Source organism: Onychomys torridus, chromosome 2, assembly GCF_903995425.1.
Source record: "Onychomys torridus chromosome 2, mOncTor1.1, whole genome shotgun sequence".
Lineage (NCBI taxonomy): Eukaryota > Metazoa > Chordata > Mammalia > Rodentia > Cricetidae > Onychomys > Onychomys torridus.
In genome coordinates, this window is record NC_050444.1 from 159,246,772 (window position 1) to 159,274,023 (window position 27,252).

Here is a 27,252-nt window from a genome sequence, read left to right on the forward strand (position 1 = left end):
TGGGTTCAATCTCCAACCAACATAAAACAGGCCTGGTGGTGTACATCTGTAATCCTAATGCAAGCTTGAGAAGTAGAGGTAGGAAGAGATGGCATTTGAGGCCAGCCTGGACTAGGAGACCCTGTTTCATACACTCCTTTAAACACAGCACTCAGGAAGCAGGCAGATCTCTGTGAGTTGAAGGTGATCTAAGGACTCACAGTAAGACCCTGTCTCAAACAAGCAACAACAAAATAAATGGGTGCTAAAAGATGGTGTCAGGTCCCCTGGAACTGGAGTTACAAGTAGCTGTGAGCTGCCATGTGGGTGCTGGGAACTGAACCTGGATCCTTTGGAAGAGCAGCCAGTGCTCTTAACCACCCCAGCCACCTCTCTAGCACCAGGGATTCTTTTTATTGTATTAATTGAGGTGAGAAGACTACCCACTGTGGGTGGCGCCATTCCATGGATGGGGTCCCGGTCTCTGTTCTCTGCTTCCTGACTGTCCATGTAATGTGGCTCCCCTGCCAGGGCACAAGCTGGGTGACAAGAATGTGGACAGAAATGTGGACAGTGGAAGCCATCTCAGGGGAGCATGAGCTCTATTGGAAACTTGGCTGGAGGCCATTTGTATGGTATTCTGACCAAGAATCTGGCTTCATTCTGCCTGTGTCCTGAGAATTTAGTGAAGCTGGATTTGGGGGAGGTAGGCTAACTGTTTCTCAGAGGGAAATCATGTGAGAAAGATTAGGGACCCAGCGCTCTGCACTGGGACAGCAGCAGGGGATGCCTTGAGGCTGACAGCTTCAACTCATAAAAATGTAAATCCATGTACAAGGAGAAGGCCTGAGCTGAGACTGGAGCTGAAGGGGTTTCTGCCCCTCAAAATAACTGCCTAGGAGACTGTTTTCCTAGGACCAGAAGACAAGAGCTCACTCAAACATGGTCCAAGGGTCCCAGACTCCACCCGAAGCTTGCAGAAGAACCTGGTAGTTTTTTCCAGATGTGACTGGTTTTGGAGTCATGAGCTTCTTTCTCTTTCTCCTCCTCCTCCTCCTCCTCCTCCTCCTCCTCCTCCTCCTCATTTTCAAGACAAGGTTTCTCTGTGTAGCCCTGGCTGTCCTAGAACTCACTCTGTAGACCAGGCTGCCTCCTGAGTGCTGGGATTAATGGCGTGTGCCACCACCTCCCAGTGAGTCATGACTCTGCCATAACCCACTGCCACTCTTGGTCATTGTCCTTCACCATCCTGACACTTGCTAACACAGATTCTGCATAAGGGGGAGTGACACTGGTCACACACACCTTGGGCTCCTTTCCAGAATCTCATTTCTCAGCTGAGATGGGAGGCTGGTGTGTTAGGGAGAAGTCACTTGTGGGTGATCAGATAAGAGCACTGGGGAGAGACACTTCCCACACCTCTAGTGTCCAGGCACCCTTTCTCTTCCACTCATGGTGGGGGAGGAGACTTTGGCACCTGGAGATGCCCCAGAAGGCATTCCTACATGACCTCATCTCTAGGCCAGGCTCTTAAAATTCTATCCTAATCAGTCCTCCTCATTAAGGGATGGAAGGAGGGTTGTAATTCCAGAAGTTCCTTGTCATATCCTGGTTTTTAATCAGTTGACGCTGGAGAGTGAGCATCCTTGAGAAGAAAGCTTCACAAGGTTTTGAGGGGCTTGTTCGATAGGAGGTGGGGCAGTGTGTGAGCTGCCTCACGTAGATCCTTCTGGCCTGGTTGTGGAGAGAGTGGGAGAGTTTGTGTGAAGCACACTTGAGATCAGAACCACGGACAGCTACCAGGACAGTGCCAGGAAGCGGTGCGGTCCAGCCATGCAGCCAGGTGCTAGGAAGCCAGGCAGGGACTACAGGTTCTGAGGACACTCTCCCCCGGGAGGCTGGTGATGGTGGGTGTTGTCTGGGAGTGTTTTCAATGAGTCACCCCATAAGCTCCACACTCGCCCGAAGGCTGGGGAAGCTGGGGTTCTCCTTGCCATTTCCAATAGGGGTGGAGCAGGATTTTTGCATGAAAGAAGGGAGCAGGAAAAAGGGACGTGTTAGTGTCCCGCACTCTCCCACCCTAGCCCAGCCCATTTCTATACAAGGCCCACTCTCCACAGCCTCCACCCACAACGAATACTCCACACGGGCACAGAGGGGTGAATTCTCAGGCCTTGAGCTCAGCAGGCAGGAATGTGACTGATAAATCAGAGATAACCCCACCCCCACTCCATAAGAGGGCTGGCCGGACACTCAGCCCCAGGATAAAAAGCTGAGGCTCCGTGGCAGAAGAAGCCAGCAGCTTGAGGAGGTGGGACCAGAGAGTGAGAGAGACAGAGAACAAGGCACTGCAGCAGCCTGGCTCATCACGACTGCGGCATGGATCTCCAGAAGGTGCTGTCCCGGATGATTCTGTTCCTGCTTTTCCTGTCTCTGTCATTGCTAGGAGGTCACTCCCACCCTCTGAGCAGTCCTAGCCAGTCTCCAGAACAAGTCAAGATGCAGGTAAGCTCTGAGGGTCTGCATGGACAGATAGGGTCTGCCTAAGGGGTTGGGGCAGGAGCAATGAAAAGGCCGCATGTCCTTTGGGAATTAGCCCCGTAAGACCCAGGAAGCAGCAAGACTGGGTAGCAGGACCCTTAACCAATGGGCACCATGGAGGAGTGGGAGAGCCAGGTGGGTGTGTCTGAGGCCTAGGTCATCTCATTACAGGAGCTGTTGGATCTGCTGAAGGAAAAGGCAGAGGAGGTGCCTCAGGGGCAGCTCCTGAAGGACCAAGACACCACAAAAGCATCTCCCATAAGCACCCTTAGGTCTCAAGACAGCACCTTCCAGATCCTGCAGAGACTTCGCAGCTCCAAGAAGATGCATACTTCGAGCTGCTTTGGGCACAGGATAGACCGGATCGGCTCTGTCAGTCGTCTGGGCTGCAATGGTGAGCTCCCACCTCGCCACTTTCCAGCAAGCTGCACCTCACCCCACCCCCCACGCATGCCGCCATTAGAGGCCCCTAGGTTTGCTATCTGAGGTACTTGCACAGCCCTCCACCTTCCTGACAGTTTTCAGGACCAAGGCAACCTGTCAGGAAATGTCACCTGGATGCTTCATTACACCCTCACAGGTCACCACCTACCTTCCGTCAGAGGGGTCAAACGCTCCTCGGGGTTCAGAGTGCCTGTTGAGTGTCCACCCCTTCATAGGACAGGAAGAGTTCTGAGCATTTCCCCTCCGTTTTCTCCAAACTAACCCGTCAAAGGCAAAGGGTACAATCAACCCACTTTACAGTAGAAACTGAGGCCCAGGGAGACAGCTTTTTCCAGAGCTGTAAACTTCAACATCGAGCTCCGGCCTGTTTCACCCCACCCCCACCCCACTCCCCATCTGACAGCACCCCTGTCTCTTCTTGTAGTGCTGAAGCGGTATTAGGAGACCTCCCAGCTGCAGACGCCTGCTTCTGACTCCACCTGGGGCTCTTTCCCCCAACTCTGGGACCCCCTTTTGAAGTGATCCTATTTATTTATTTATTTTTATTTATTTATTTGGTTGTTTTCTACAAGACTGTTTCTTACCTTTGAGCACAGACTTTTCACGGTGTAATAAACATAGCATATTTCTTGCTTTGAAAAGGATTTGTCTCCTCGTGTGTCTATCAGTCTCTCGCCTTTTTTAGTTTGTTGGGGTTTTTTGTTTGTTTTGTTTTTGAGATAGGGGTCTCTCGACATAGACCTGGCTGTCCTAGAACTCACTCTGTAGAACAGACAGGCCTGGACTTCACAGAAATCTTCCTGTCTCTGCGTCCTGAGTGTGGGGACTAAAGGCGTGCCATTATCCCTGACTCCAGTTTCTCATCTTAATATGAAAAGAAACAAACCCCACAAATATGCATTTTCTGCAAGGTCCCAAGGAATCTTAATGGTGGCATGAGGACACAGCTCAAGGGCTGGGCCAGAGAGGTGGTGGCTTTTCCTTTCCTTCCCGGTTTTTAACATTGCGAGATATCAATCCATACTGTAAACACTCGAGACTCTTCAAAGAATCTGTTTTGCAAAACGTGTATTTGACTCCTGGGTGCAGAACAATGTGAGGACTGGCATCCTGGCGTTTGCCCCACTCTCTTGCCTGGAATTCCATCATCAAACTGACTAGTTGCTGTTGTTTCTAGAAAACCCAACAAAAATGTCAGAGATGAAGGCTGTGTGTGTGTGTGTGTGTGTGTGTGTGTGTGTGTGTGTGTGTGTGTGTGTGCTTAAGGGCTCACATTTGTGTATGTGCTTGCAGGTGTGTGTATGCATGTATGTGCACATGTATAAGTGTGTACCTGCACTATGTATGCATATGTGTACACAAATGTGTGTGTGATGCTAGCTCACAGCCTTTTTGATGTGAGTGGATCCTCCATCCTACCCTAAACCTCAGCATCAAAACCTTCAGTTCCTGGTGATGTCGTCTGAGAAAAGAGCCTTCTTAGCCTCAACCCAAAAGGTTCCAGGGGCCTGAGAGGAGCCCAGCCTTTTGGATACCCCTACCCTGAAGATACACTGTCTCTTCTCTGTCACCCTAGAGAAAGGAGATGACCCTCAGAATCCTCATGTGTGAACTGGGTTGAAGTTGTGATGTGGTTGGCACACGCTTGTAATCCCAGCACTTGGGAGGCAGAGACAGGAGGATTCAGGGTTCAAGGTGACCCTCGGCTACATGGTGAGTTTAAGGCCAGGCTGGGCTACATAAGATCCTGTCTCAATTCCTCCCTTCCCCTCCCAAAAAGTGAACATTCTTTTGTTTGGGTATTTTTGGGGGGGGATTCTGTTGCTGAGATGGGGTCTCACTATGCAGCTCTGGCTGGCCTAGAACTCACAGAGACCCCCCTGCCCCTGTCTCCTAAGTACAGGGATTAAAAACATGCACCACTGTGCCCCCAGCTCCTCCTAAACCTTCTCCTCCGCTTCTTTTAGTCTACCCCCTTTCCCCTTACACAACTGAGGATCGAACCCAGGACTTTGTGCTTGCTAGGCAAGTGCTCTACCACTGCGCTAAATCCCCAGCCCACCCTTCTCTCCTTTTTAAACTACCGTTGTTTGTTTATTGGAGTGGGAGCCATGCGAGCCATGCACGTGTCACAGCCTGCGTGCAGAGGTCAAAGGACAATTTACAAGGGTTGGTTCTCCAGGCTTCTGGAGATGATTGATGACTCAGGTCATCAATCTGGACGGCAGGCATCTCTACCCACTGAGCCATCTTCCTGGCCTCAGTGTCGTCTTTTCTATGTGTCTTGTGCCTCCATCTTATGTCCCGGAAACCTGTCCTTTGAATACCACATATCCCCTAAGCTCAGCTGAGGGCCAAAGGTCAGGTCCTCATGGCCAGTGTTGCCACTCAGGAAAGTCAGGCACCCTGAGACATGAGGGGTCAGCTGAGTGGCTGCCACATCTGCCTGGCCTTCAGCAGAGCTTTGGAGAGTGTCCATTGGAATGACAGAGGACTGAGAGGTGGCTCTGTGTGATTTCTCATTTTGATCCCGCATGCACTCAGGGTTGTGGATATCTAATGAGAGAAGTTAAGATTGTTTTAGAGTGAGGTTTTTGAGTAGCTTAATTTCCAAGAATTTGTGAGTCATCTTCGTCTGATGTTCTTGATGCAAAAAGACAGCTAACAGTTGGTGTGGGTAAAGGTCTCGTTAACAAGGCAGGCCCAGTTCCATCAGCTGGGACAGTCCTTATGACTCTGAGAAGAAGCTGAACACACCTCTCCTCTGGCAGGCAGGGAAACTGAGGCACAGAGAAGTTGTGTGATTTGCTCAGGGTCATGAAGTAAGTGAGCAGTGGAGCCATGTTCTGACCCAGGCTCTAACCACTGCCCCAGCACTCTTTCCCAAGCCAGGGACCTCGGCTTGCTAGTGGACTGGATACATGTGGGTACATGCATGACATCCTAGAACTCCACATTCGGGCCACTGCCTGCTCGCAGTCTGCTCCTCTGCTCATCCATTCCAGAATCTTCACTCCCAAACATAGCTGGGATGTCTAACTTTTTCCAGGAAATTGGGCATATCTGTAAACAGGGGTCAGGTGTAGTGTGAATCCTAATTGGTCTTAATAATAAAAACCTAGAGTTAGATAGAGGGTAAACACTGAAAGATCAGAGAGACAAAGGAGCAAGTCACAGCCACTTCCTACCTCTACCGAATCCTCAGACTACATGCATTAAAAAAGTGCATTTAGTAGCTGGGCAGTGGTGGCGCATGCCTTTAATCCCAGCACTTGGGAGGCAGAGGAAGATGGATCTCTGTGAGTTCGAGGCCAGCTTGGTCTACACAGAGAGGTCTAGGACAGTTAGGGCTACACAGAGACACCCTGTCCAAAAAAATAAAAAACAAAAACAAAATAAATAAATGAATAATAAAGAAAATCATAGTAGAGAGGCTGAGGAGATAGCTCAGTTGGTCAAGTGCCTGTCATATTAGCATAAGGACCTGAGTTTGGATCTTCAGCATCTACGTGAAAGCTGGACATGGCAGCATTTATCTGTAGGAGGCTTATTTCTGTCCAGCGTAGCTGAATTGTGAGCTCCAGGTTCAATGAGAGACTCTGTCTCAAAAACTACAGTAGAGAGCACTCGAGGACAGTACCTCACATTGACCTCTGGGCTTCACACGCATGTACATACATGCCAACACACTGGCATATACACAAGCATGTACCCATACATGCACCATACATTCATAAAAATAACAAGCAAACAGGTAATTGGAACAGGGCCTGGGGATGTAGCTGTTGCTGAAGTACTTGCCTAGGGAGCAGAAGCCTTGAGTCTGACCCCTGGGGTCCCATAAGCCTTGTTTGCTACGTGTGTCTATAACTCCAGAACTCAGGAGGTAAAGGATGAAGAGTTCTAGGCTTTCCTCAGCTACATGGTGAGTATGCTGGTTAAGGTTGGTTTTTTGTTTGTTTGTTTGTTTGTTTGTTTTTGTCAACTTGACGTGGGTCAGGGTCATCTGGGAAGAAGAAGATCTATACATCTTCAACTGTGAAGATGTCTCCCTCCGATTGGAGCATTTTTTGATTACTAATTGGTATGGGAGGGCCTAGCCCACTGTGGGCAGTGCCACCCCTGGGCAGGGTCCTGGGTGCTGTAAGAAAGCCATGGTGAAGAAGCCAGGAAGCAACATTCTTCCTCCATGCTCTCCACCTCAGTTCCTGCCTCCAGGTTCCTGCCTTGCTTAAGTTCTTTCTTTGGCTTCCTTCAAAGACAGACTATGATGGGTATATGTAAACCAAATAAACCCTTCCCTCCCCAAGCTGCTTCTGGTCATAGTGCTTTATCCCAGCTGTGGAAGGCAAGCTAAGAGAGCAAGTTCAAGGCCAGCTTGAGGTCCTGACCCTTCCTCAAAAATGAACGAAAAAGCAGAGTAAGCAGATAAAGAGCTTCCTAATCAGGAACCCACTGAAATTACACACACACACACACACACACACACACACAAACACCTCCAGCATTCCTAATGTTTCCTCTTGGAGCTGCACCAGCCCTCAGTTTTCCTGGCTGCTCGTCATCACCCTGTTCCCTTCAAGCTGCTATGCTCTGTGTCTCCACAAGCATTTATCTATCATTCAGATCTTTCTAGGAAAGAATGGTCTGTGGAACAGACCAGAGGAGGCTCAGCCCACAGCTTCAGAGCTAAAGACCACTTAAAGAGGACATGGAGGGCAGGCCAGCTTTGCCCAGCCTTGGGTGTTAAAGACACAGAGCATTGGCTGGAATGCTCTGGTCATGTCTGCATTTGGGACTCTCAAGGAGTCCTGTCTGCACCCCTTGTGGCAGTTTCATCTGAGGACGAAGTGTGGCAAGGAAAAATAAAACGTGTTTCTCTTCTCACCAAGCCAGAGCCAAACCAACACCTTGGCCTCTGGTCTCCATTCCTGATGGAGCTCTCCATTTCTGTCTTCCAGGACTTTCCATCTACTGACTTACCTTAGCCTGGCAGTTCCACCCATGAGTGGCCGACCGTCCCATGGAGCTGATTGTCAGAAATGCCTAAAAGCAGGTCCAGATCTGTGTGCACGACTGGGCAGTGGTTCCCTCTCTCCTGTCTGTGACACTGCTGTGTGTGCCGGATGCTGGCCCTGAGCTTGTGTGAGTGTGTGTGTGTGTGTGTGTGTGTGTGTGTGTGTGTGTGTGTGTGTATAGTGTGCATGTGGGGTGTGTATGTGTGTGCAAGTGGGGGGGTGTTTGTGTGTGTGTATGTATAGTATATGTGTGTGTATGTGTAGTGTGCATGTGGGGTGTGTATGTGTGTGCATGTGTGTGTGGGGTGTTTGTGTGTGTGTACGTGTAGTATATGTGTGTGTGTATGTGTAGTGTGCATGTGAGGATATGAGGTGTGTATATGTGTACATGTGTGTGGGGGTGTTTGTGTGTGTGTGTGTGTGTGTTTTGTGTAGGCCAGAGGTCAATGTCAAGTGTCTTTTTCTTTCATTCAATTCTAATTTTGGAGACAGGTCCGTTGCTGAACTGGAAGCTTGCTGATTCAGTTAGACTGGCTGGCCAGTACTTCCTGGGAATCCTCCATCTCCATTACCTCCCCAGTGCCGATTTGTTTTGTTATTGGTTTTTAAAGATTTAGTGTAAGTGCAGGTACGTATGCGCGGCACATGCATGCCTGGTGCCCACAGGGTCAAAAGAAAGCATCAGGGGACACCTCCCAGCACTCGGGAGGCAGAGGCAGGAAGATCTCTGTGAGTTCAAGGCCAGCCTGGGCTACAGAGTGAGTTCCAGGACAGGCTCCAAAGCTACACAGAGAAAGCCTATCTTGAAAAACAAAACAAAACAAAAACAAACAAACAAAAAGCATCAGGTCCTCTAATACTGAAGTTATAGATGATTATGAGCCGCTAAGTGGTTCTGGGAACTGAACCCAGGTCCTCTGCAAGTGTTTATAACTATCGAGCCGGGCTGGAGAGATGGCTCAGCCATTAAAGGCTAGGCTCACAACCAAAATATAACTACCGAGCCGTCTTTCCAGACCTGCACCCGTTTTTTTCTAACGGGGGTGCTGCAATTCAAACTCAGATCCTCAGTCTTGTGCCACAAAAACTTTACCAACCTCACGTGTTGGGGGGGGGCGGTGAGAAGGGGGTTGTTACAGGGTCTCAAGTAGCCTAGGCTGGTCTCAAACTCCCTCTGTAAGAGCTCAGGAGGATTTTGACTTTCCCGCCTCCACCTCTGAGTGCTGGGATTCTAGTGTGAGGCACCCCACCTGGTTGTGCTGCACTGATGAGTGAGTGAACCAGGACTTTGTGAACCGCTAGATGGACACTCCACCAACTAAGCCACATCTCTACCTGAGCCTTGTACTTTGTTTGTTTGTTTTTTGAGACAGGGTTTCTCTGTGTAGCTTTGGTGCCTGTCCTGGATCTCACTCTGTAGACCAGGCTGGCCTTGAACTCACAGAGATCTGCCTGGCTCTGCCTTCCCAGTGCTGGGATTAAAGGCGTGCGCCACAGCTGCCTGGCTAAGCCTTGCACTTTTTGCTGGAGGATTCCCCTGGTGTTCAGAGCACACATGGCTCCCCGCAGCAGCAGCAGCAGCAGCACAGGGAAGTGACATGTACTAGGCGCAGAGTTCAGGTAACCAGCTGCCTCTCATCACAGCGGCCCAGGTTTTACCCCTGTCTGGAGATCTCTGGGGGAGGTGGGGCTGGAGCAGCTGCTGTCCATAGTAGTTTTTGACTTTTCGCTTGCCCTCGCTCACAGCTAAAATAAACCACTTGCGTTTGAGTCCATTTCCTGTTTAGGAAAGCCTAGAGGGAGATACTCCCTGGTGATTAAGCCTTTGCCCAGGACCACACCCTTGAGGAGGCAGCCCTTAGAATCCTTCTTGGCTGGACCACCCAAGGAGGTTCCACACCCACTGGCTCCCTCCTTCCTCCTCTCACTTCTGGTTTATTTTAGACCCTAGCACCATTTAGCCGTACCAGTTTCCTACATATCCTGCCCTCCCTCGGATCCCCCATCTGCTACTTTGAGCGTCAGAGGAAAGGTCTGATATAACCTTTACACTTCAGTTAGAGAGTGACTTCCCCTCTCGGGAGGCATTTGGGTATATATGATGGGGTGGGGACTGGGTATGGGGAGTTAAAGAGAGCAAACACATTGATTCAGTCATTCAGAAAGTATTTTTCTAAAGAATCGGTGTGTATACACTGTGTACTCGGTGCTAGGAAACGGGTGTCTTGAAGCTGACTCCTATCTGCTCTGCCTGCTCACACCTCTGGTTTTCTAGTAAATTCTGTGGCTGATATGGCACTCAGGACTGCTATCACACCCCACACATACCCAAAAGGCCCCTCAGTTGGCCTTGCCTGGTGAGGAGAAATCGACAAGCCAGCTCACAGAAAGACCAAACCCAGCCAAAACCTGGAGACAGGATAGGATCCCGGAAAGTCCACTGCCATGGGTAGAGATGAGGCTTATACCAGCGAGAGACAGAAGATGGGAAAGGCCCTGCTTATACAGTGCCCGTTAGGGGTTAGTTATGCCCCCCCAAAACAGGAAAAATTTAATACTCTGAGCCTCCAAATGTGACCATATTAGGCAAAGCGCTCAGTATAGGTATAACTAATGGCAGAGGGTGGTGTCCTGTCTTCTAGGACTGGCTTCTGGCTGAGGATGTAGCCCAGAGGGTAGATTGCTTGCCTAACATGCAGGAAGCCTTGGGTTCTATTCTCAGCACAAAATAGCCCAAGCATGGTGACAAAAGTCTGTGACTTAGGACTGGGGTGGTGGAGGCAAGAGGACACAGAGTTCAGGAGTTGAAGGTTATCCTTAGCTGCACCATGAGCTCAGAGGCCAGCCTGGGCTACAAGAAACCCCTTACATGCACACGAACACACACACACCGCAGTGTGACTGGTGGCTTTTTTAGAGGAAGAAGACCCAGAGGGAGGATGGCAGTGTCAGAGACTGGCACAATACAGCCAGAAGCCAAAGATAGTTGGCAGCTGGAAGAAGCCTGTTTCTCCTGCAGGTTTCCAAGGGAGCCTGGCCCTTCTGGCACCTTTGTCTCAGGCCCCTAGTCTCCAGAATGGAGACAAGAGGTTTCTGTGGTTGGTTTTCAGCCCCATCCTTTATGAAGCTCTATTGGTTCAGCCTGGGGAAACCGAGGCAGTACTGGCCTCCCATTCTCTCCCAGGGGACTCCTCCAAGGTGCAGCTCTCTGTGGACTCAGGAGATGCCCAGTATGTTTACCCAGTGTACTAGGGAGATTTTGCAAGGCTGTAGCCAGCTGGTCACATGTTATTTTACATTTGTTCTTCCTTCTTTATTCTTGAGATGTGCCCCCTCCCCAGGACACTTCATCTCCTGATACTCAGGCCTTACCGTAATTCCTCCTTCCTTAGACCCCAAGCAGGGCCTAGAGACGGCAATGGAATACAGCACAAGGTGACAGATGCCACTGCTAAGATGGGGTTGCAAAGGAGCTGTGTCTTCCATGAATCTTCCTTCTCCCAGCCTTTCTCTGTGTTGCTTGACTTAAAGAGAACCCATTACTTCTTTACAGAGAGGCCCAGGGAGGAGGGAGCTGATGTCTCCAGGCCACTGCCAGAGGGCAGCAAGGACTTGAGGCCTCAAAGGCCACAAGCCAGAGTTTGAGAAGAGATATTGCCCCTGCAGGCTTGCGGTGACAGCAGCCTGAGTCACTATCTCCATTCTTTGCAGCTGTGGGAATACTGAGCCACCAACATGCAGCCATGCAGAGCAGACTTGGCTCCTTAATGCAGGGGCTTGTGTAACAGTGGCGAACTGGCACACTGTCCACTTCCTCTCCCCTAACACTTGCTTCAGGGAAGTAGTGATGCAATAGAGCTGTACCAAGTCAGGAACCTGTCTCCACTGCCAACTTCCAGTTACCTCAATATTCTAAAAAAGAAAGAAAGAAAGAAAGAAATATTGCCTTCCTTCCTTCCTTCCTTCCTTCCTCCCTCCCTCCCTCCCTCCCTCCCTCCCTTCCTTCCTTCTATTCTTTGTGTGTGTGTGTGCATGTGCATGGTGGTCAGAAGTTGACTTGATTATTGTCCATGTTATTTATTTTAAATTATTACTGTATCTGAACATGATGGTGCATACCCTTTTTTCCCCTCCTCCTCCTCCTTCTCCTCCTCCTTCTTCTTCTTCTTCTTTTTTTTTTTTTTTTTTTGGTATTTTTGAGACATGGTCTCACTATATATCTCTGGCTGCCCCAGAACTCACTATGTAGACCAGGCTGGCCTTGAACTCACAGAGATACACCTGCCTCTGCCTCCTGAATGCTGAGTTTAAAGATATGTGCCACAATGTCCCTCTGATGGTGGTGGTGCATACCTTTAATTCCAGCACTCAGGAGGCAGAGACAGGCAGATCTCTGTGGGTTCAAGTCCACCCTAATCTACATAGTAAGTTCCAGGCTAACCAGGGCTACATAGTGAGACCCTGTCTCTAAAAAACAAACCCAAAACGGAATCAAATAATTTTTGTGTATGTGATGTGTGTATGGATGCCATGGTGCTTGAGTGAAGGTCAGAGGACACCTTTGTGAATATAGGTCTCTCCTTCCACCTTTATGTGGACTCCAGGGATCAAACTCAGGTGGCCAGGCTGGTGTGGCACATTTACCTACCAAGCACCTCACTGGCCTCTGCTTTATTTTCAGAGATAAAGTCTCTCAATGAGTCTGGCTTTTATGTGGGTGCTGGGGATCCAAGCTCAAGTCCTCATGCTTTCAAGGTAGGCATTTCACTGACTGAGATATCTCTCCAGACCTGGTCTTGTTATTTTGGAGACAGGGTCTCATATAGCCTGGGCTGGCCTTGAACTTGATGTGTAGCTGATGATGGCCTTGAACTGATCCTTCCATCTCTGCTTCAGATTGCTAGTATCACAGGTGTGTGCCACAAGGCCTAGCAAAAGTGTCGATTCCTTGTTAGAGGTAATCACCCCTAAAGCACAGGGGAGTCAGAGGAGGCCAGAGGAGAACACTAAGTGTCCGGTTTAAACTCTTCGCCATATTTCCATAAGAGAGTAGTTCTCAACCTTTCATGGGGGTTGCATATCAGATATCCTACAATTGGATATTTATATTTGATTCATAACAGTAGCAAAATTACAGTTATGATGTAGCAATGAATTTTTTTTTTTTTTTGAGACAGGATTTCTCTATGTAGCCATGACTGTCTTGGAACTCACTATGTAACCAAGCTGGCCTTGAACTCAGAGATCTGCCTACTTCTGCCTCCAGAGTGCTGGGATTAAAGGCATGTTCCACCACGCCCCACTGCAATGAAATAATTTTATGGCTGGGGGCCACCACAACATGAGGAACTGTATTAAAGTGTCACAGCATTAAGAAGGTTGAGAACCACTGCCATAAAGCAAGTTCTCTCACTGAACCTGAAGTTGGGATTTGTTTTTGTTTTTGTTGTTATTTGTTTGTTTGTTTGCTTGCTTGCTTTTTGGCTAGGCTGGCAGCCAGCAAGTTCCAGGGAGCTTCATGACTCCATCTCTCAGCACTGGGCTTAACAGGTGCATGCAGTCATGGCCAGCTCTGTGAATAGTACTGAGGATTCAGCCTCAGGTCTTCATGCTTAAACAACCAAGCATCTCTCTAGCCCCAGCCCCCCACATGCCTTTGCTTTTTATCACTGCTATAAGGATGGCTGGCTTTTGGACACCCTAAAGTGGAGCATGGCCAGAGACATGGAAAGAAACATCATATTGAGTTGCTTTCCATTTGGGCTCAAATCAAAGGCCTCATAAGGACTGGACTGAGTGGGTGATGGGATCCTCCACTTGTCAGACACAAAGCACACACAGTGCAGAATATGGCAACAGAGAGGTATGGAGAGGACTCAGAGCATCCTTCATCCCTGCCCCTTAACCAAACGCTGAGAACACAGACATTCAGGGAATGGCCCTCACACCTCTCCTGTTCCACTCTGGAAATTTGACTTTAACCAGAGAAGATGGGCAAGCCTTGAAACTGCCCTCCTGGAGCACAACCAGTCAGAACTCCAGCTCTCCTAGGGCCACCTACAGACTTCAGATGTGACACAGGACAGAAAAGCGGCAGCAGACCTCAGAGGCCACCTGCCTCTGAGCCATTCTCAAGTCTTTGCCTGATTCAAAGGCCATCTCCAGGAGATAGGTCATGTGACACACACAGCAAGGAGCCTGAGCCCCCCAGTAAGGATGCTGGCTGAGTCCTCTTTGCTAATAATAATTCACAGCCTCACAATTAAGCAGTGAGCGCATCCCAGGGACTCATCTGGAGGCGATGGTTTGCACCCAGAGCTCCTACGTAGACTTGCATTGATTTCAGATTTCAAGTAGAGACTGGCCAACCCAAATTAGTTGCCTACAATCCCCAGCTTTCTCAAAGGTCTCTCTCTCTTTTTCTTCTATCTTAGAGAATATCACCACAGACACCTCTTGTGACCTCCAGCCATTGTGGCCACACGGCAACTTCACCAGGCAGCCACGGGGTTGGCAAAGCTGAGGATGGAACTAGGTTTCCTGAAAACAGCCGTCCATACATGAGTGCTAGGAGTGAATCTGAGCATGTGGGTGCTGAACTCAGATCTGCTGCAGCCCACAGATGGCCAGAAAGGAGAGAGCAGCAGAGGACACACATCCTTGTCAGACACACAAAGCACACACCGTGTTGAATGTGGTAACACTGAAGTACAGAGAGCACGCCTTAAAGACAGACTGCCTGTTCATGCTCCTGAGGGTGCAGAGGAATCAAGGCCTTCATGGCTCACTTCCTTGGCCTCGGAGGTCGTGAAGGACATTATGGAGGGAGAACTGTGTAGCCCCTTCAATTCCTTCACTTCTTCTGTCTATTTCTCTGGGAAGGTGGGACCATTGTACACTTCACACTCAGAGTCAGAGCTTCGGAAAACAGCGATGCCAAGAAAGAAAAGCGGTGCACTCCTTCAAACCTGTCGCCTTGCACCTTGGACGCAAGTCTTGGGAGATAGGGAGAATGAGCTTCAGAGGAAACATGCTCTTCTAACATCCCTTGGCGTTTACACTTCTAGCTGAATTCTTAGGGCCTGTATCATGTTGGCTTCCTGGCTGACTTCATACTCTAAAATAAAATAACTCTTTCACCTGACTGCTAACACGGACATCTAGGGTGGAGGTGGACTGTCTGGGGCCAGAGGTCCACCCACGAGGCTGATGAATCAGGTGTGAAGCTAGCTCCAGCATGTGCACTCCCTAGCCAGTCTAGCTGGCCTCCCAGCTGCCTGTCATTTCCTCCCCTCCCGCCCTTATTTGGAGCCCCTGACAGCTGAGCTGCAAGCAGGGGGAGCTGGGTGCAGGCCAGCGTCACCCTCTGCTTCCCTGCATGGGTCCTGTTGCCAGGGAGAAAGAATCCTGAGGCGCGAGCCCCGGGAAGATAACCAAGGACTCTTTTCTGCTCTTCTCACACCTTTGAAGTGGGGGCCTCTTGAGGCAAATCAGCAAGAATGTGGCTCTTGCAGCTGAGGGTCCAGGGTGGGGTGGGGGGTACTGGAGATGCTCAAGGCGAAGGGGCTGTGACAAGCTTTGCTGAACTGATAACTTTAAAAGGGCATCTTCTGCTGGCTCCTCACTCCATCGCTTTATCGCTGCAAGTGACAGAATGGGGAGGGCTCCAGCCCTCCTGCCTTCTCAGAGAGCTGGGGGCTATAAAAACAGGAGGCACTGGGCAGCTGGGAGACAGTGACGAGCAAAAGCTGAGAGAGAGAACCCGGAGAGGAGGGAGCAGAGGCAGCAAGCATCGGATCGTGCCCTGAGCCACGCCAGCATGGGCTCCTTCTCCATCACCATGGGCTTCTTCTTCTTTCTGGCCCTTTGGCTTCCAGGCTATATTGGAGCGAACCCTGTGTACGGTGCAGTGTCTGACACAGATCTGATGGATTTCAAGGTAGGGCCAGGAAGTGGGGGCATAGACTGGGTCTCTTTGGTACTGAGTCTGTTCCTCTGAGACACCCCCCTTTTCCCTGCATTTATTTTTCCTTTGTAAAGAACCTGCTAGACCACCTGGAGGAGAAGATGCCATTACAAGATGAGGTTGTGCCCCCACAGGCCCTGAGTGAGCAGAACGATGATGCTGGAGCTTCACTTAGCTCTCTCTCTGAGGTACCTCCCTGGACTGGGGAGGTCAACTCACCTCAGAGAGATGGGAGTGCCCTGGGGCGCAGCCCCTGGGACCCCTCGGATAGAGCTGCCCTCTTGAAGAACAAACTGAGGGCTCTGCTCGCTGCCCCTCGGAGCCTACGGCGGTCTAGCTGTTTTGGGGGTAGGATCGACAGGATTGGAGCCCAGAGCGGGCTAGGATGCAACAGCTTCCGGGTAAGAGGGGCTGTGGAGGGAAATGGGACGGAGGTTGGGTACGGGGAGCAAACTATGGTCTTGTTAAGGTTCAAACTATGCCAAGGAATACTAAAGGGAGCATCTTTGGTGACAGAGAAACCAGAGCAGTGTTTATTCCTCTGCTCATCACTGTCTCCCAGCTGCCCACTGAGTATTCTGTCCCACTGTGGTGGATGTTCCAGAAGTTTCAAGACAATGCCAGCAGCAGCTGCAGCCTCTGAGCCACCAGCTGGGAAACTAAGTCACCTTTGCATTGCTGATTGGCAGCTAGTGTTCGTCCCAGAGCCTGGCAGATTTAAATGAAATGAACAAAGATTGCCCGCCTTAATGCTGATGAGTGACTTGTTTGCTAGTTTATGACAGGACCTTTGGGCTGGACTATGGCTGATGGGAAATAGCTAGTCACTGGTCAAGCTGAATGGCTTAGCATGGTAAAGCCAGATCACCAAACCAATATATTTTTTCTCTTTGTAGTACCGAAGATAACAGCCAGGGAGGAAAGCACCAGATTCCCGCTGGGGCAGGTTGCAGAATCCCCTAAGCCCCCGCAGTGTGTCACGCAGCTTGGTCTCATTGTCACTGAGGTGTGGCGAACACCCTGGAGCTGCTGCTGTCTTCATCTGTCATGACTAGATGTAGACGAGTGTTCCAGTGGGCTTTCCCTCCCCCCTCTGCATATTAAGGTAGATCCTCACCCCTGTCGGAAAGCAGTTGGAAAACATTTTTCTGAATAAACTTCAGCACCAAGGACAGAAGCCGAGGTCCGGGTGATTCTTTCACTTCTGTCCCAGCTCCCTGGTGTCCCCCCACCTTGTCCTTTCCTGTCATTTCTCCCTCCCTGACTCTTTCTGGTGAGTGTGTGGGGGCCTCAACACACAGTGCTCAACACACTGCTGCTCACTCCAGCCTAAATCACAGACCGCGGAAAAGTCTGCCCAGACCGAAAGTTTATTTATTTTTAATTCATGAAAAAGAAAACACAAACACACCTTTTCCTGATGACAGGTAATGGCACTTGTGCTCAGCAGACAATTTCTTGCACCCCTCCCACGTTTTTTGTTACAGCCTGGGTGGTTTTAAGGAGCGTTTAGCAAACCAGGGACTGTCCAGACCTCCTGTTATCTGAGTACCAGCTGCTGTGGTGTGAATTACACTTTCAGTTTGGACAAGAATGAGTGAGGGTGGGTCACACAGCTAGGGCAGGGAAGGAAGGCTTCCAGGCTGACGAGTGGCAAGTTCAAATGCTTTGTCAAACACCATACCGGTGCACTTCTGCCTATCTATCTGTGTCCATCAATCAGGGCTGGAAGTCAAACTCAGGGAGCCAAATGCATCTGAAAAATAGCCATGGCCTCCCTAACCCAAGACTGTGGTGCTTGAATTGTACACTGCATGGAGGCGAGAGCCACCAGGAAGCAGCAGTTTGTTTGTTTGTTTGTTTGTTTTTGGTCTCTCTGTATAGCCTTGGCTGGCCTCAAACTCAGGGAGACCTGCCTGCCTCTGCCTTGCTCTAGGCGCCATGCTATGGAGAGATCAGGACACCAAGTTCCTTTTAAACAAAGAGGGACTCTTATTTTCTTGCCCGTTTCCCTGGGCATGCGTCCCTGCCTCAGATTCTCACACCGACACCCTCTTCACCCATATACTCACCTTGCTCTACTCACTTCTGCTGGCCTCTAACCCAGGATGCCACCATCTGGTGCTCTCTACATCCTACACATTCAAGGCTAATTGTGGACACTGCTTCTTCCCCGAGGTCACAGGCCCAGGAAAACAAGCGACATCACAGTGAACCTTCTAACTCCAATAGGACAGTGTGTGCGGCTGTGTGCTTGTGTCCTGGGCACGTTGTACAGAAATGGGGTGAAGAAACCAAGTAGTGGGGTGCACACATGTGGAGGGGAGGCAAGGCCAGATGCGGACAGTGGGGGGCTGCTGGTGGAGGAAGAATTTCAACCACTCCCAATCAAAATGCCATCTGGGCCCGGCATGGTGGCACACACCTTTAATCAAAGCACCCAGTAAGTGGGTAGACAGCTCTGTGAGTTCAAGGGCAGCCTGGCCTACCAATTGAGTTCTAGGACAGCCAGGGCTGTTACCAGAGTAATGCTGTCTCAAAAACCAACCAACCCCCCCCCCCCTTATTTGGATCTCAAATCAGTAGGTGTAAAAAGAAATAAAGAAAAAAGTCAACAAACAAGAAACAGTCCGTGGAGAACAATTTACGAGGACAGTGTGAGACAGGAAAGCTTCAGGCCTGCACTTGGGAGTCCCAGTTGCTAAGGAACCTCCAGCTGTCATAACAAAGGGTTGCCACTGAGTGGAAGGGACAGAAAGGGACACACAAGGTATGAAGTGCCCCTAGGACTTGGAGAGAGCTGAGGCAGGAGGGGCCTGATGGGCAGCTGATTTCCTGTCAAATAAGGGGCAGGTGAGCAAGGAGCTGACAGATGCAGGAAAGTGTTTGTGCGCGCGCGCATACACACACACACACACACACACACACACACACACGCACACGCACACGCACACACGCACACACAGAGAGCACTGAGGGTTTCTAGTCTGCTGGCTGCTGTCAGGCTCCTGGCTGCCGGGTGAGTCCTGAAACAGGCACTCAGAACCCCACAGACTGTCCACTCTCGCCCTGGTGCAGATCAAAGGACTAGTGTTCATGGGTGAGTCAGATAGCATCAGGGATGGGGGCCATGGAAGGGCCACAGGACTAAGTCCACGCTTTCAGAGACAGACAGGAACTGGGACAGGCAGTGACAGAGAGGTCATGCCTGTCATGATGGCACATGCCTGTAACCCCAGCACTTAGAAAGCAGAAGAGGACAGCTCACGCCATCCTTCGTTACAGTGAGTCTGAGGCTAGTTTGGGTTACAGAAGACCCCGTCTCACAAACAGACTGCTTCTAGCACCTTAGCTTTTCCCTACTTCAAAGTGGGAATGAAATGAAAACCTGGAAAGCCCCATGGAGACAAGGTCTATGGAGAAGGTGCAGACATTTTATTCTGACTTCTTAAAGTTACCACAGAACTTCCACCTTCCAAAGGGTCAAATAAAAATAGACTTTTACAAATTAAAAAAGATACAATTTATCCACACAATGGAATCAGCTGATGTTACCATATAAACAAACAGTGCAAACAGAAAGGCGGAAGCTGGGACTGGAGTCACTGAGGTCCACAGGAACTGAGGGCAACATTGCATGTCAACACGCTGGGCCAGGAGGGCTGTGCTGGCTTTTCCGGAAGCTTTCTTGTCACCAAGGTCTACATCAAACTGTCACACGGCTGGCTGAGTCAAGCTAGTGTCCATTCCAGCTGGAACTGCCTAACAAGGTCACATGCAGACAGCTCATAAAATACCAAACTCCCACAGCAGGACCAGGCAGCCACACAAATGCCTAGGTGCAGAAACAAGCCAGGAAAACTGCCTGGAGCCAACCTCAGGTGTCCCTCCATGGAGCTGTGTCTGACAAGGTCCTGTGACACTGGGCGGGGGGGGGGGGGGGGGGGGGGGTGGCTCGGGCACTGAACTGTGGCAGGTGAGATACTGAGCTGCTGGTTCCAAGGGATATGCTGTGGGGGAAGGGGTCCAAGGCTTAGAGTTAGAGTTCACAAGCAAAAAGCTGTTTGTCTTTGGACTTTTCTGAATAGGCAGGTTTAGGAGGAGGGGCCAGGAACCGAGTGTCCTAGACAGGCATGGGCTCAAGCTGCAAGGTAGAAGTATCTATACCCTGTCTATTCTAGGTTAAACAGATGGTGACTCAACACGCACAGGACAGACAAACTGCAACCGGTCACCAGGGCTGGCTTGGAGGCAGGAAGCTGTGGGCTCAGGTCCTTGAAGTCTGCTATTCTGCAAACCCACCAGGCTGGGAAGACGATTCTGTGGTGTGTCATGCTTTTCTCTTGGTGTGGGCAACTGGTTTCCTTCTTGAAGGAAATACCGTAGGGCAGGCACTCAAGTCAGCCATAAAATGAAGCAGGCAGCCAGACAAACACAACCCTGCTTAGCAGGGCTATTTCCAACTACTTGTTGGGAGTTTCAATCCTTACCCCCACTTCACAAGTCAGAACCTGAAAAACAGATTGTTCTGATAATAAGCAAATCAGGAAGAGGGCCAGGGTCGCAGTCAGCTGCAAAGATTCAAGGTAACCCCAACTGAGGTCAGGGAGCAATTTCCCAAGTGCTGATCAGAAGACTCTGCCAGGCCCAGAGGCCCCGGCGTGAGAGGCCAGGCCCTGGCATGCACACCTTCCAGCAACTTCTTAGTGTGCCAGGTGATGATGGTGGACACCTTTAATTCCAGCACTTACAAGGCAGAGGCAGGTGAATCTCTGAGTTCAAGGCCAGCCTGGTCTACAGAGTGAGTTCCAGGACAGTCAAGGCTACACAGAGAGACCCTGTCTCAAAAAACAAAGAAAAAAACAGCATGGAATACAAATGAATGTCACCTGGTATCCAAAGAACACCTACCATTGGGCCTAGGTTGCAGGAAAATGAGTGTTGATGTCTCTACCTGGGTGTTCACTGAGATGCCAACTCAGAGAGGACCAGCAGCCAGGGGAGAATGAAGCCATGAAAAACCAGTGAGGCACAAGGGACAAGAGTACCCCACTCCCTACCCCTGAGACCAGCAGCTGCACAAATTCCTCTTCAAGTCCTCAGTAAGAGGGCTGAGTGGGAAGCGGCGTGGGAGCAGGGTGTGAGCAGTGACCATGAGAGGAGGCGAACCTTTGACTGGCCCTGGCTCAGGACAGCCTGTTTGCCAGCTTGTAGAGCGATTCCAAATGCCAACCGCTACGAGGGCTTGGAGTAGCGGTTCTGTCAGGGGGCTCCTCAATTTTGGTTAACTTGGGAATGAGTCCAAGACAAAGCTGTGGCTGGACCACCAGGACGAGAGATGAAGGCTTAGAAAGTCCAATAGTTGTGGGGAGAATGAACTGAGAATGGGTGGAGCCCATGAGTTACCGGGAGACCAGGTGGAACTGGTGAATGGGCTACTGAATGCTTCCAGCGAGGGGAGGACTGGGGTTTTAGTGCTCTGTGGGCCTGCTTCAGGCCACAGGGCGAGAGCAGAGCACGTGCTCACTCCTAGGAAACAGGTGAGAAGAAATATCAATAAAGAAGAGAGAGCTCTAGTGTATCTGAGGTCCTGGGTTTGATCCTGGGCCTCCCAGACATGGGCAACAGTTCTCAGGGTCCAATTCCTGAACTCAGTAATGAACGTGACACACAAATAACATCCCCAATGTTTGTCTCCGTCCACACCCTTCCCAGAAGGATCTGGGCTACAGCTGGGCTCTCTGAGAAACAACAACAGAGAAGTACCAAGTGTCTACCCAGGACCCAGCCTGACTTTACCCTGATGTCTCAGGGGAGCCTGGGGAACAAGAAACGGAAAATTCTTGCTGAGGAAGTTAGTAAAACTCCAACTTTCTGCTCAACACATCCCCAAAACCTCTGACCCCAATCTTCCAGGACTCCGGGCAAGTGGGTGACTGGGAGCCTTCATGCCAGCTGTGGGGGCCAGTGTGTGAGCAAGCCACCTGCAGAGGCGTCTGTAGGAGAGTGGGCTGGCGGCCGGCAGCCAGGCTCAACTGTCAGAGTGTCTGGTAGTGCTGCCGAAGCCGGGCCTGCAGGAACTCATACGTCAAGTTATGTCGTGTGATGATCCCCACGATCTAGGACAAGGAGAAAACACCCAGGTCACCAGAGTGTCCAGCCCACCAGTAAGGGTGGGTGTGAGGAGAACGGTCCCTGCCATGTACCCCAGGATGCAGAGACAGAAAGAGAATTGGGACCTGGACAGTGTAAGGACATGACAGGGTTAGCGTGCTCATGGCACAGATTTCCTATTCTCAGGAAGCATGGGGACAGATGGAGCTGCACAAAGGAACCAGCAGCCGTGAAGTGGGAGTGAAGTGGGAGCAGGGGAAGGGGGTAACTGAAAGGGACCCTGCCCCTTTGGAAGAGCTCCCTGCTTTCTCCCAACACAGATCTGTATGTGGTCCAGACTTTCTTTTATTGTTTTTGGTTTGGGTGGAGCCAGGGTTTCATTCATAACACAGCCTAGGCTGACCTTGAACTTGCCATCTTCCTGTGTGCTGTGCTGGGATTACAGGTGTGTGCCACAATGCCTGGCAGAACTAGCCTGTGTTTTATTACATGCTCTACCGCTGAGCTGCACCCCAGTGTGCGTCATGTCCTGTCTTAGGGTTTCTATTGCTGTGACAGAATGCCATGGCCAAAAGCAAATTGGGGAGAAAAGTTTATTTCAGCTACATTATAATCCATCACTGAGCAAAGTCAGCCCAGGAAGTCAAACAGGATAGGGAGGTGGAGGCAGAAACTGATGCAGAGAACGTGAAAGAGTATTCTTTATCGACTCTTCATGGTTTGCTCAGCCTGCTCTGTCACGGCACCCATGACCACCAGCCCAGGGATGGCACCATTTACAATGGGATGGGCCTGCTCACATGGATCCCTAACTAAGCAAACCTTTGCCTACAGCCCAGTGCATGGAGGCATTTTCTCAACTCCGAGTCCCTGTCCCCGAATGACTCTAGCTTCCATCAAGTTGACAAAGAACTGCTAGCGCATGTCCTTAAACAGGACACATGCCAAGTCTGGTGGCACATACCTATAACAGCATTTGGGAAGCTGAGTCAAGAGGACTCCTCAAGTTCAAGGCCAGTCTGGGAAGGAAGGGAAGGATGGAGGGAAGGCAGGTTGTCCCTTTAAAGAGGAACTACTTCCTCTTAGGGTCATTTTGGTGACATGTACTGAAGGCCTTCCAAAGGGAACTAACACTCAGCTAGATGAGGAGGACGGGGAAAATGGAGCACCCAGCCACGACGCTCGACTATGCACAGGTGGAGTGCTGAGCTCAATGGCAGAGTCCCTGCCTCCATGCAGCAGAGGTGAGCACCTGCGGGAAAACCCACTGTGGATGACACAGAACCTGTGCACAGGAAAGTTGACATGGCAGTGACCTCAGCAGGGCAGGGACAAGGGCTTCCTTTCATTTGTGTTTTCTTATTTTGCTACAATATAGTATAATACTATAATAGTAGCTATGTAATTAAAAGGTTAAGTTGGGCCAGGAGTGGTGGCGCACACCTTTAATCCCAGCAAGCACTTGGGAGGCAGAGGCAGGCAGGTCTCTGTGAGTTCAAGGCCAGCCTGGTCTACAGAGTGAGTTTCAGGACAGCCAGGGCTGTTACACAAAGAAACCCTGTCTGGAAAAAACCAAAAGAGAAAAAAGTAATAGTAAGTTGGGCTGACAAGATGGCTCAGTGGGTAAATATGCTTACCATGCAAGCCCAGTGACAAAAGTTCAATTCCCAGAACTCAATCCACTCAAGGTGGAAGGAAGGAGAGAACCAACTCCACAAAGCTGTGCTCACATACCACACAAATGTAATTACCTCTGAAAAGAAATGATGGAAGAGTCTGCGAAAGAGATCACTGGGTGTGCTATCTTGTAAAACCCTCTGAGAACTTCGCCTTCAATTCTATTAATGCTACAAATGCCCTAAGAGGCGGGAGGAGCCAAGGAACACAGACTGGGAGGAAATGAGCCCTGGAGCAGAGACAAGAACAGGCAATGGAGGAATGGATGGCAGCCCACGGGGTGCCCCCTGCTGGACAGGGTGAGAGGACAGACCAGAGGCAGCCAGGGACACTGCTCTGCTCTCCTCCACCCAACCCACTCACCTCTCCCACTGCATTCACCACAGGCAAGTGGCGCAGGCCCATGGTTCTGAACAGGTTGAAAACTTGGGAAACATGGGTGTTGGGGGAGACAGTGAATGGTGAAGGGTTCATATATGGGGTGACGTCCTGCAGAAGAGAAAGCAAGAATCATCCACAGCCTGGGATAAGTATGGACAGAACATGTGGGACAGCCCCGAGGAACAGCCCTCCTTACCACAATCATCCGGGGATTCAGCAGTGTGAGATCCAGGTCATGTATGTCTGGATACCTTGGATAGTCCTCGGCCATCTCAGCATAAGAAAGGCGTGGCTGGCTGGCACTCTGCAATTACGACCAAAATAGTATCCTTGCAACAAACAGCAGCTGCCAGGAGGGTCATTACCAATACCTCCCCAGCTATGCTAATATCTTCCAGTCATAGGCCACCCAGGGGGACAGACAGTACAACAGCCACAGTGGGTGCTAAGGAGGAGACAGCCCAATAGCAAACTAGCTTCTAATGGATGAGAAAACTGCTGATGGGGTTGTGGGCTGGTTTAGCACCCTAAAAACCAAGAGGAAGAGAAAAGATGGGTGGGGGAAGCTGGCAGGCGGAGGGCACTTCCCCCACTCACACATGCAGGACTAAAGGCAGACGTGACGGCACATGCCTGTAATCCCAGCACATGAGTGCTGAGACGGGAGGATCAGGCATTCGCCTCAGCTATCCTGTGAGGTAAAGACCAGCTTGGGCTATACGGGATCCTGTCTCAACAACAAAGAAAGTAAAAAGAAAAAGCCCTCAGATGTGAAAAGCTCACAGGCCAGCAGGCAGGAGACAGTGGACAAAATGTGTCAAAGGTAAGGGACAAGTGGAGTCCCCCAGCTCTCAGCTCCCTCAAGACCTGGGAGCTCACAAACAGCAAACGGCCTAGGAGGCCAAGCCCCCTACTCAACAGCAGCTGTGCACACATCACACACACAGAACCACCTCTCCCTGAACAACAAGGCCTGACCCTGCTGCCTTCCTGCCTTCCAGGACACCAGGACCCAAGACTTACAGACTGACTTTCGGAATAACACACTCCTCGGACGAGCAGGGTGACGAGCTGTGAGCGCAGGACAAGGCCGTGGAAGGTCAGCGGGCGGAAGCGCTCCTCCATGGTCCAGTCTTCACTTGGGGACTGGTCAGGGTATAGGTTGGGGTAGGGAGTGTATCTGTTACACAAAAACCAGATGCTGCCTCGTATACCCTCAGCAGGGTCACTTCTGCACATCCCATCATCTCCAGCAAGCTCAAGGGCTCACTCACACCCACTGTGTCCAGGGTGCTCTGCATGGAGGTGCAGGCAGCCACTGCGAGGCCCTCACCTCCTCTCCAGCATCTGCTGTAGCAGGTCCTCCTTCTCTGCTGGCTCCTCTGAGGCCACGTGCTCATCGCACACATTCCGCAGCTCGCTGGAAGGGTAGGACTTCATGGACTGGCCCCGCTTGCGCTGCTCACCAGCACGGGTAAGGACGCTGGATTTCTGTGGATGGGGTATGGAGGCAATGACACACAAATACAGAAGCATCAACAGGGTGTGAGGATGGGATAGCGCTTTTCAAGGAGGTCTGCAAGGCTCTCAGAGGTGCAGGGCAGTCAGTCCTTGGACTTGACTATAAACCTGAGGCCTCACAAGCAATAGGTCAGCCTCTACCACTGCACTGCACCCCAATTCCACCAGCTCGAGTGTGTCACTTGGCCTTGATGGTCAGTCTGACCGGGGTTTAGACCTCACAGATGGATGAAGAGAAGCTGGGATCTAGCTGGAAGAAGTAGGTCACAGTTGTGTGTGAATGCATGTGTGTCTGTGTTCTCGGGGCTCTATCTTGTCCTGGCTCCTTCCTGTACTCTTCTATCTGCTTTCTCTCCATTATGGTTCTGCTGTTCCCCTCTGCACACCTTCCTGGCCCTGACAGACAGACACCTCTCAAAACAGGGCAAAAGAAATCCTTCTAAGTGGTTTCTTTATTTACTGTTTTGTTTTTTCAAGACAGGGTTTCTCTGTGTAGCCCTGGCTGTCCTGAAACTCACTCTGTAGACCAGGCTGGCCTCCAACACACAGAGATCCACCTGCCTCTGCTTCCCGATGCTGGGATTAAAGGCATGCCAACACTGCCTGGCTTTTCTAAGTGGTTTTATGCCACACATTTATTTTGTCACAGTGATGCAAACTTCTCTACTGCGTCTGACCTCATAGTTTTCCTGCATTAAGACTCCATCTTCTCTCATTTGGAGAGTGCACCTCAATTCTGCAGAGGGAAAACAACTTTTCCCTTGTCTTGGAGGGACTGTCTACGTGTGTCCGCCCTTCCCAAAGACACCAAAGGCAATGGGTGGGCACACAGTCTGTGTGAGGTGATGGGCCTGGACTATGAGTTGGTAGCTACCCAAGGACAGAGACCAGCCAGTGCCCATTCCTCCTGTTACCCCAGATGGCATTATGAAGCCAGTATCTGCACCCCTAGAGCTCCCAGCTAGGTCTGAAGCTTTGAGTCAATTTCCTTCTCATTCTTTTTGGCTGTGGTTTATTGAGACAAGGTTTCTCTCTATAGCCCAGGCTGGCCTGAAACTCACAGTAATCCCCCTGCCTGGGCCTCCACTCTCCTAAGTAGGTCAGAATCCATTTGTGTCAGCAACTCTAGCACCCTCCCTGATGCTTGCATATGGTAAATAATTAATATCAAGTCTGCTGACTTTAAAAAAGAGCCCACCCACCTGCTTCCTGCTGCCAAATGAGCACAATCCTCCGAGAAGCCCACTGTGTCACATGTGAGGGTGCCTCAGACTTTCCCCAGACTGACAGAGTCTGAGTCCACCCTAGCTTCAGAGGCTGCAGCACTGTAGTCTGAGTGTTGGCCAGATTGTCCTTCCTCACTGGCCTTCCCTTTTGGGCCTTTTTTTTTTTTTTTTTTTTTACCTTGAACTTGATGTTGTTGCTGATGAGCTGGTTGCCCTTCATGAACTCCTTCTCATTGCCCCGGTTCTCTGTGACCACTGGGAAGGCATGGTGGACGGTGGTGCGCAGAATGCTCACCAGAGACTGGATGCGAGTGTGTGGGTAGACGTACGTCAGGTTGGGCTCCATGATGTCACTGGCTCTCAGCCTGCACAGGAGGAAGCTAGA

The 27,252-nt window shown here is 50.6% G+C and overlaps 3 protein-coding genes across 3 annotated transcripts in view; 2 read left to right on the forward strand and 1 right to left on the reverse strand.

The window, feature by feature from the left end:
• The first annotated feature begins 2,057 nt into the window (after positions 1-2,057).
• Positions 2,058-3,562, forward strand: Nppb (natriuretic peptide B). Its single transcript, XM_036177020.1, has 3 exons — positions 2,058-2,484; positions 2,692-2,914; positions 3,389-3,562. Exons 1-3 carry the CDS (start codon positions 2,359-2,361, stop codon positions 3,403-3,405), a joined length of 366 nt encoding a protein of 121 aa, XP_036032913.1. The 5' UTR covers positions 2,058-2,358; the 3' UTR covers positions 3,406-3,562.
• A 12,133-nt stretch (positions 3,563-15,695) lies between these two features.
• On the forward strand, positions 15,696-17,113 carry Nppa (natriuretic peptide A). The gene is made up of 3 exons (XM_036179892.1): positions 15,696-15,921; positions 16,023-16,349; positions 16,845-17,113. Exons 1-3 carry the CDS (start codon positions 15,802-15,804, stop codon positions 16,854-16,856), a joined length of 459 nt encoding a protein of 152 aa, XP_036035785.1. The 5' UTR covers positions 15,696-15,801; the 3' UTR covers positions 16,857-17,113.
• Positions 17,114-20,765: 3,652 nt separating this feature from the next.
• The window catches only part of Clcn6 (chloride voltage-gated channel 6), a 39,637-nt gene continuing 33,150 nt past the window's right edge, over positions 20,766-27,252 (reverse strand). Inside the window, exons 18-23 of the mRNA XM_036177160.1 lie at positions 27,046-27,232; positions 25,454-25,611; positions 25,144-25,300; positions 24,317-24,424; positions 24,103-24,228; positions 20,766-22,067 (exon numbers count right to left, since the gene is read on the reverse strand). Coding sequence (XP_036033053.1) covers positions 21,987-22,067; positions 24,103-24,228; positions 24,317-24,424; positions 25,144-25,300; positions 25,454-25,611; positions 27,046-27,232 — 817 coding nt within the window. The 3' untranslated portion in view covers positions 20,766-21,986. The remainder of the gene's footprint in view (positions 22,068-24,102; positions 24,229-24,316; positions 24,425-25,143; positions 25,301-25,453; positions 25,612-27,045; positions 27,233-27,252) is intronic.

What these genes read in the sequence shown, in the direction of transcription:
- Nppb (XM_036177020.1), top strand. Translation starts at nt 2,359, where the DNA reads ATGGATCTCCAGAAGGTGCTGTCCCGGATGATTCTGTTCCTGCTTTTC. An exon ending in CAGAACAAGTCAAGATGCAG is followed by an intron (nt 2,485 to 2,691) that starts GTAAGCTCTGAG and finishes ATCTCATTACAG; the next exon opens with GAGCTGTTGGATCTGCTGAA.
- Nppa (XM_036179892.1), top strand. Translation starts at nt 15,802, where the DNA reads ATGGGCTCCTTCTCCATCACCATGGGCTTCTTCTTCTTTCTGGCCCTT. An exon ending in CAGATCTGATGGATTTCAAG is followed by an intron (nt 15,922 to 16,022) that starts GTAGGGCCAGGA and finishes TCCTTTGTAAAG; the next exon opens with AACCTGCTAGACCACCTGGA.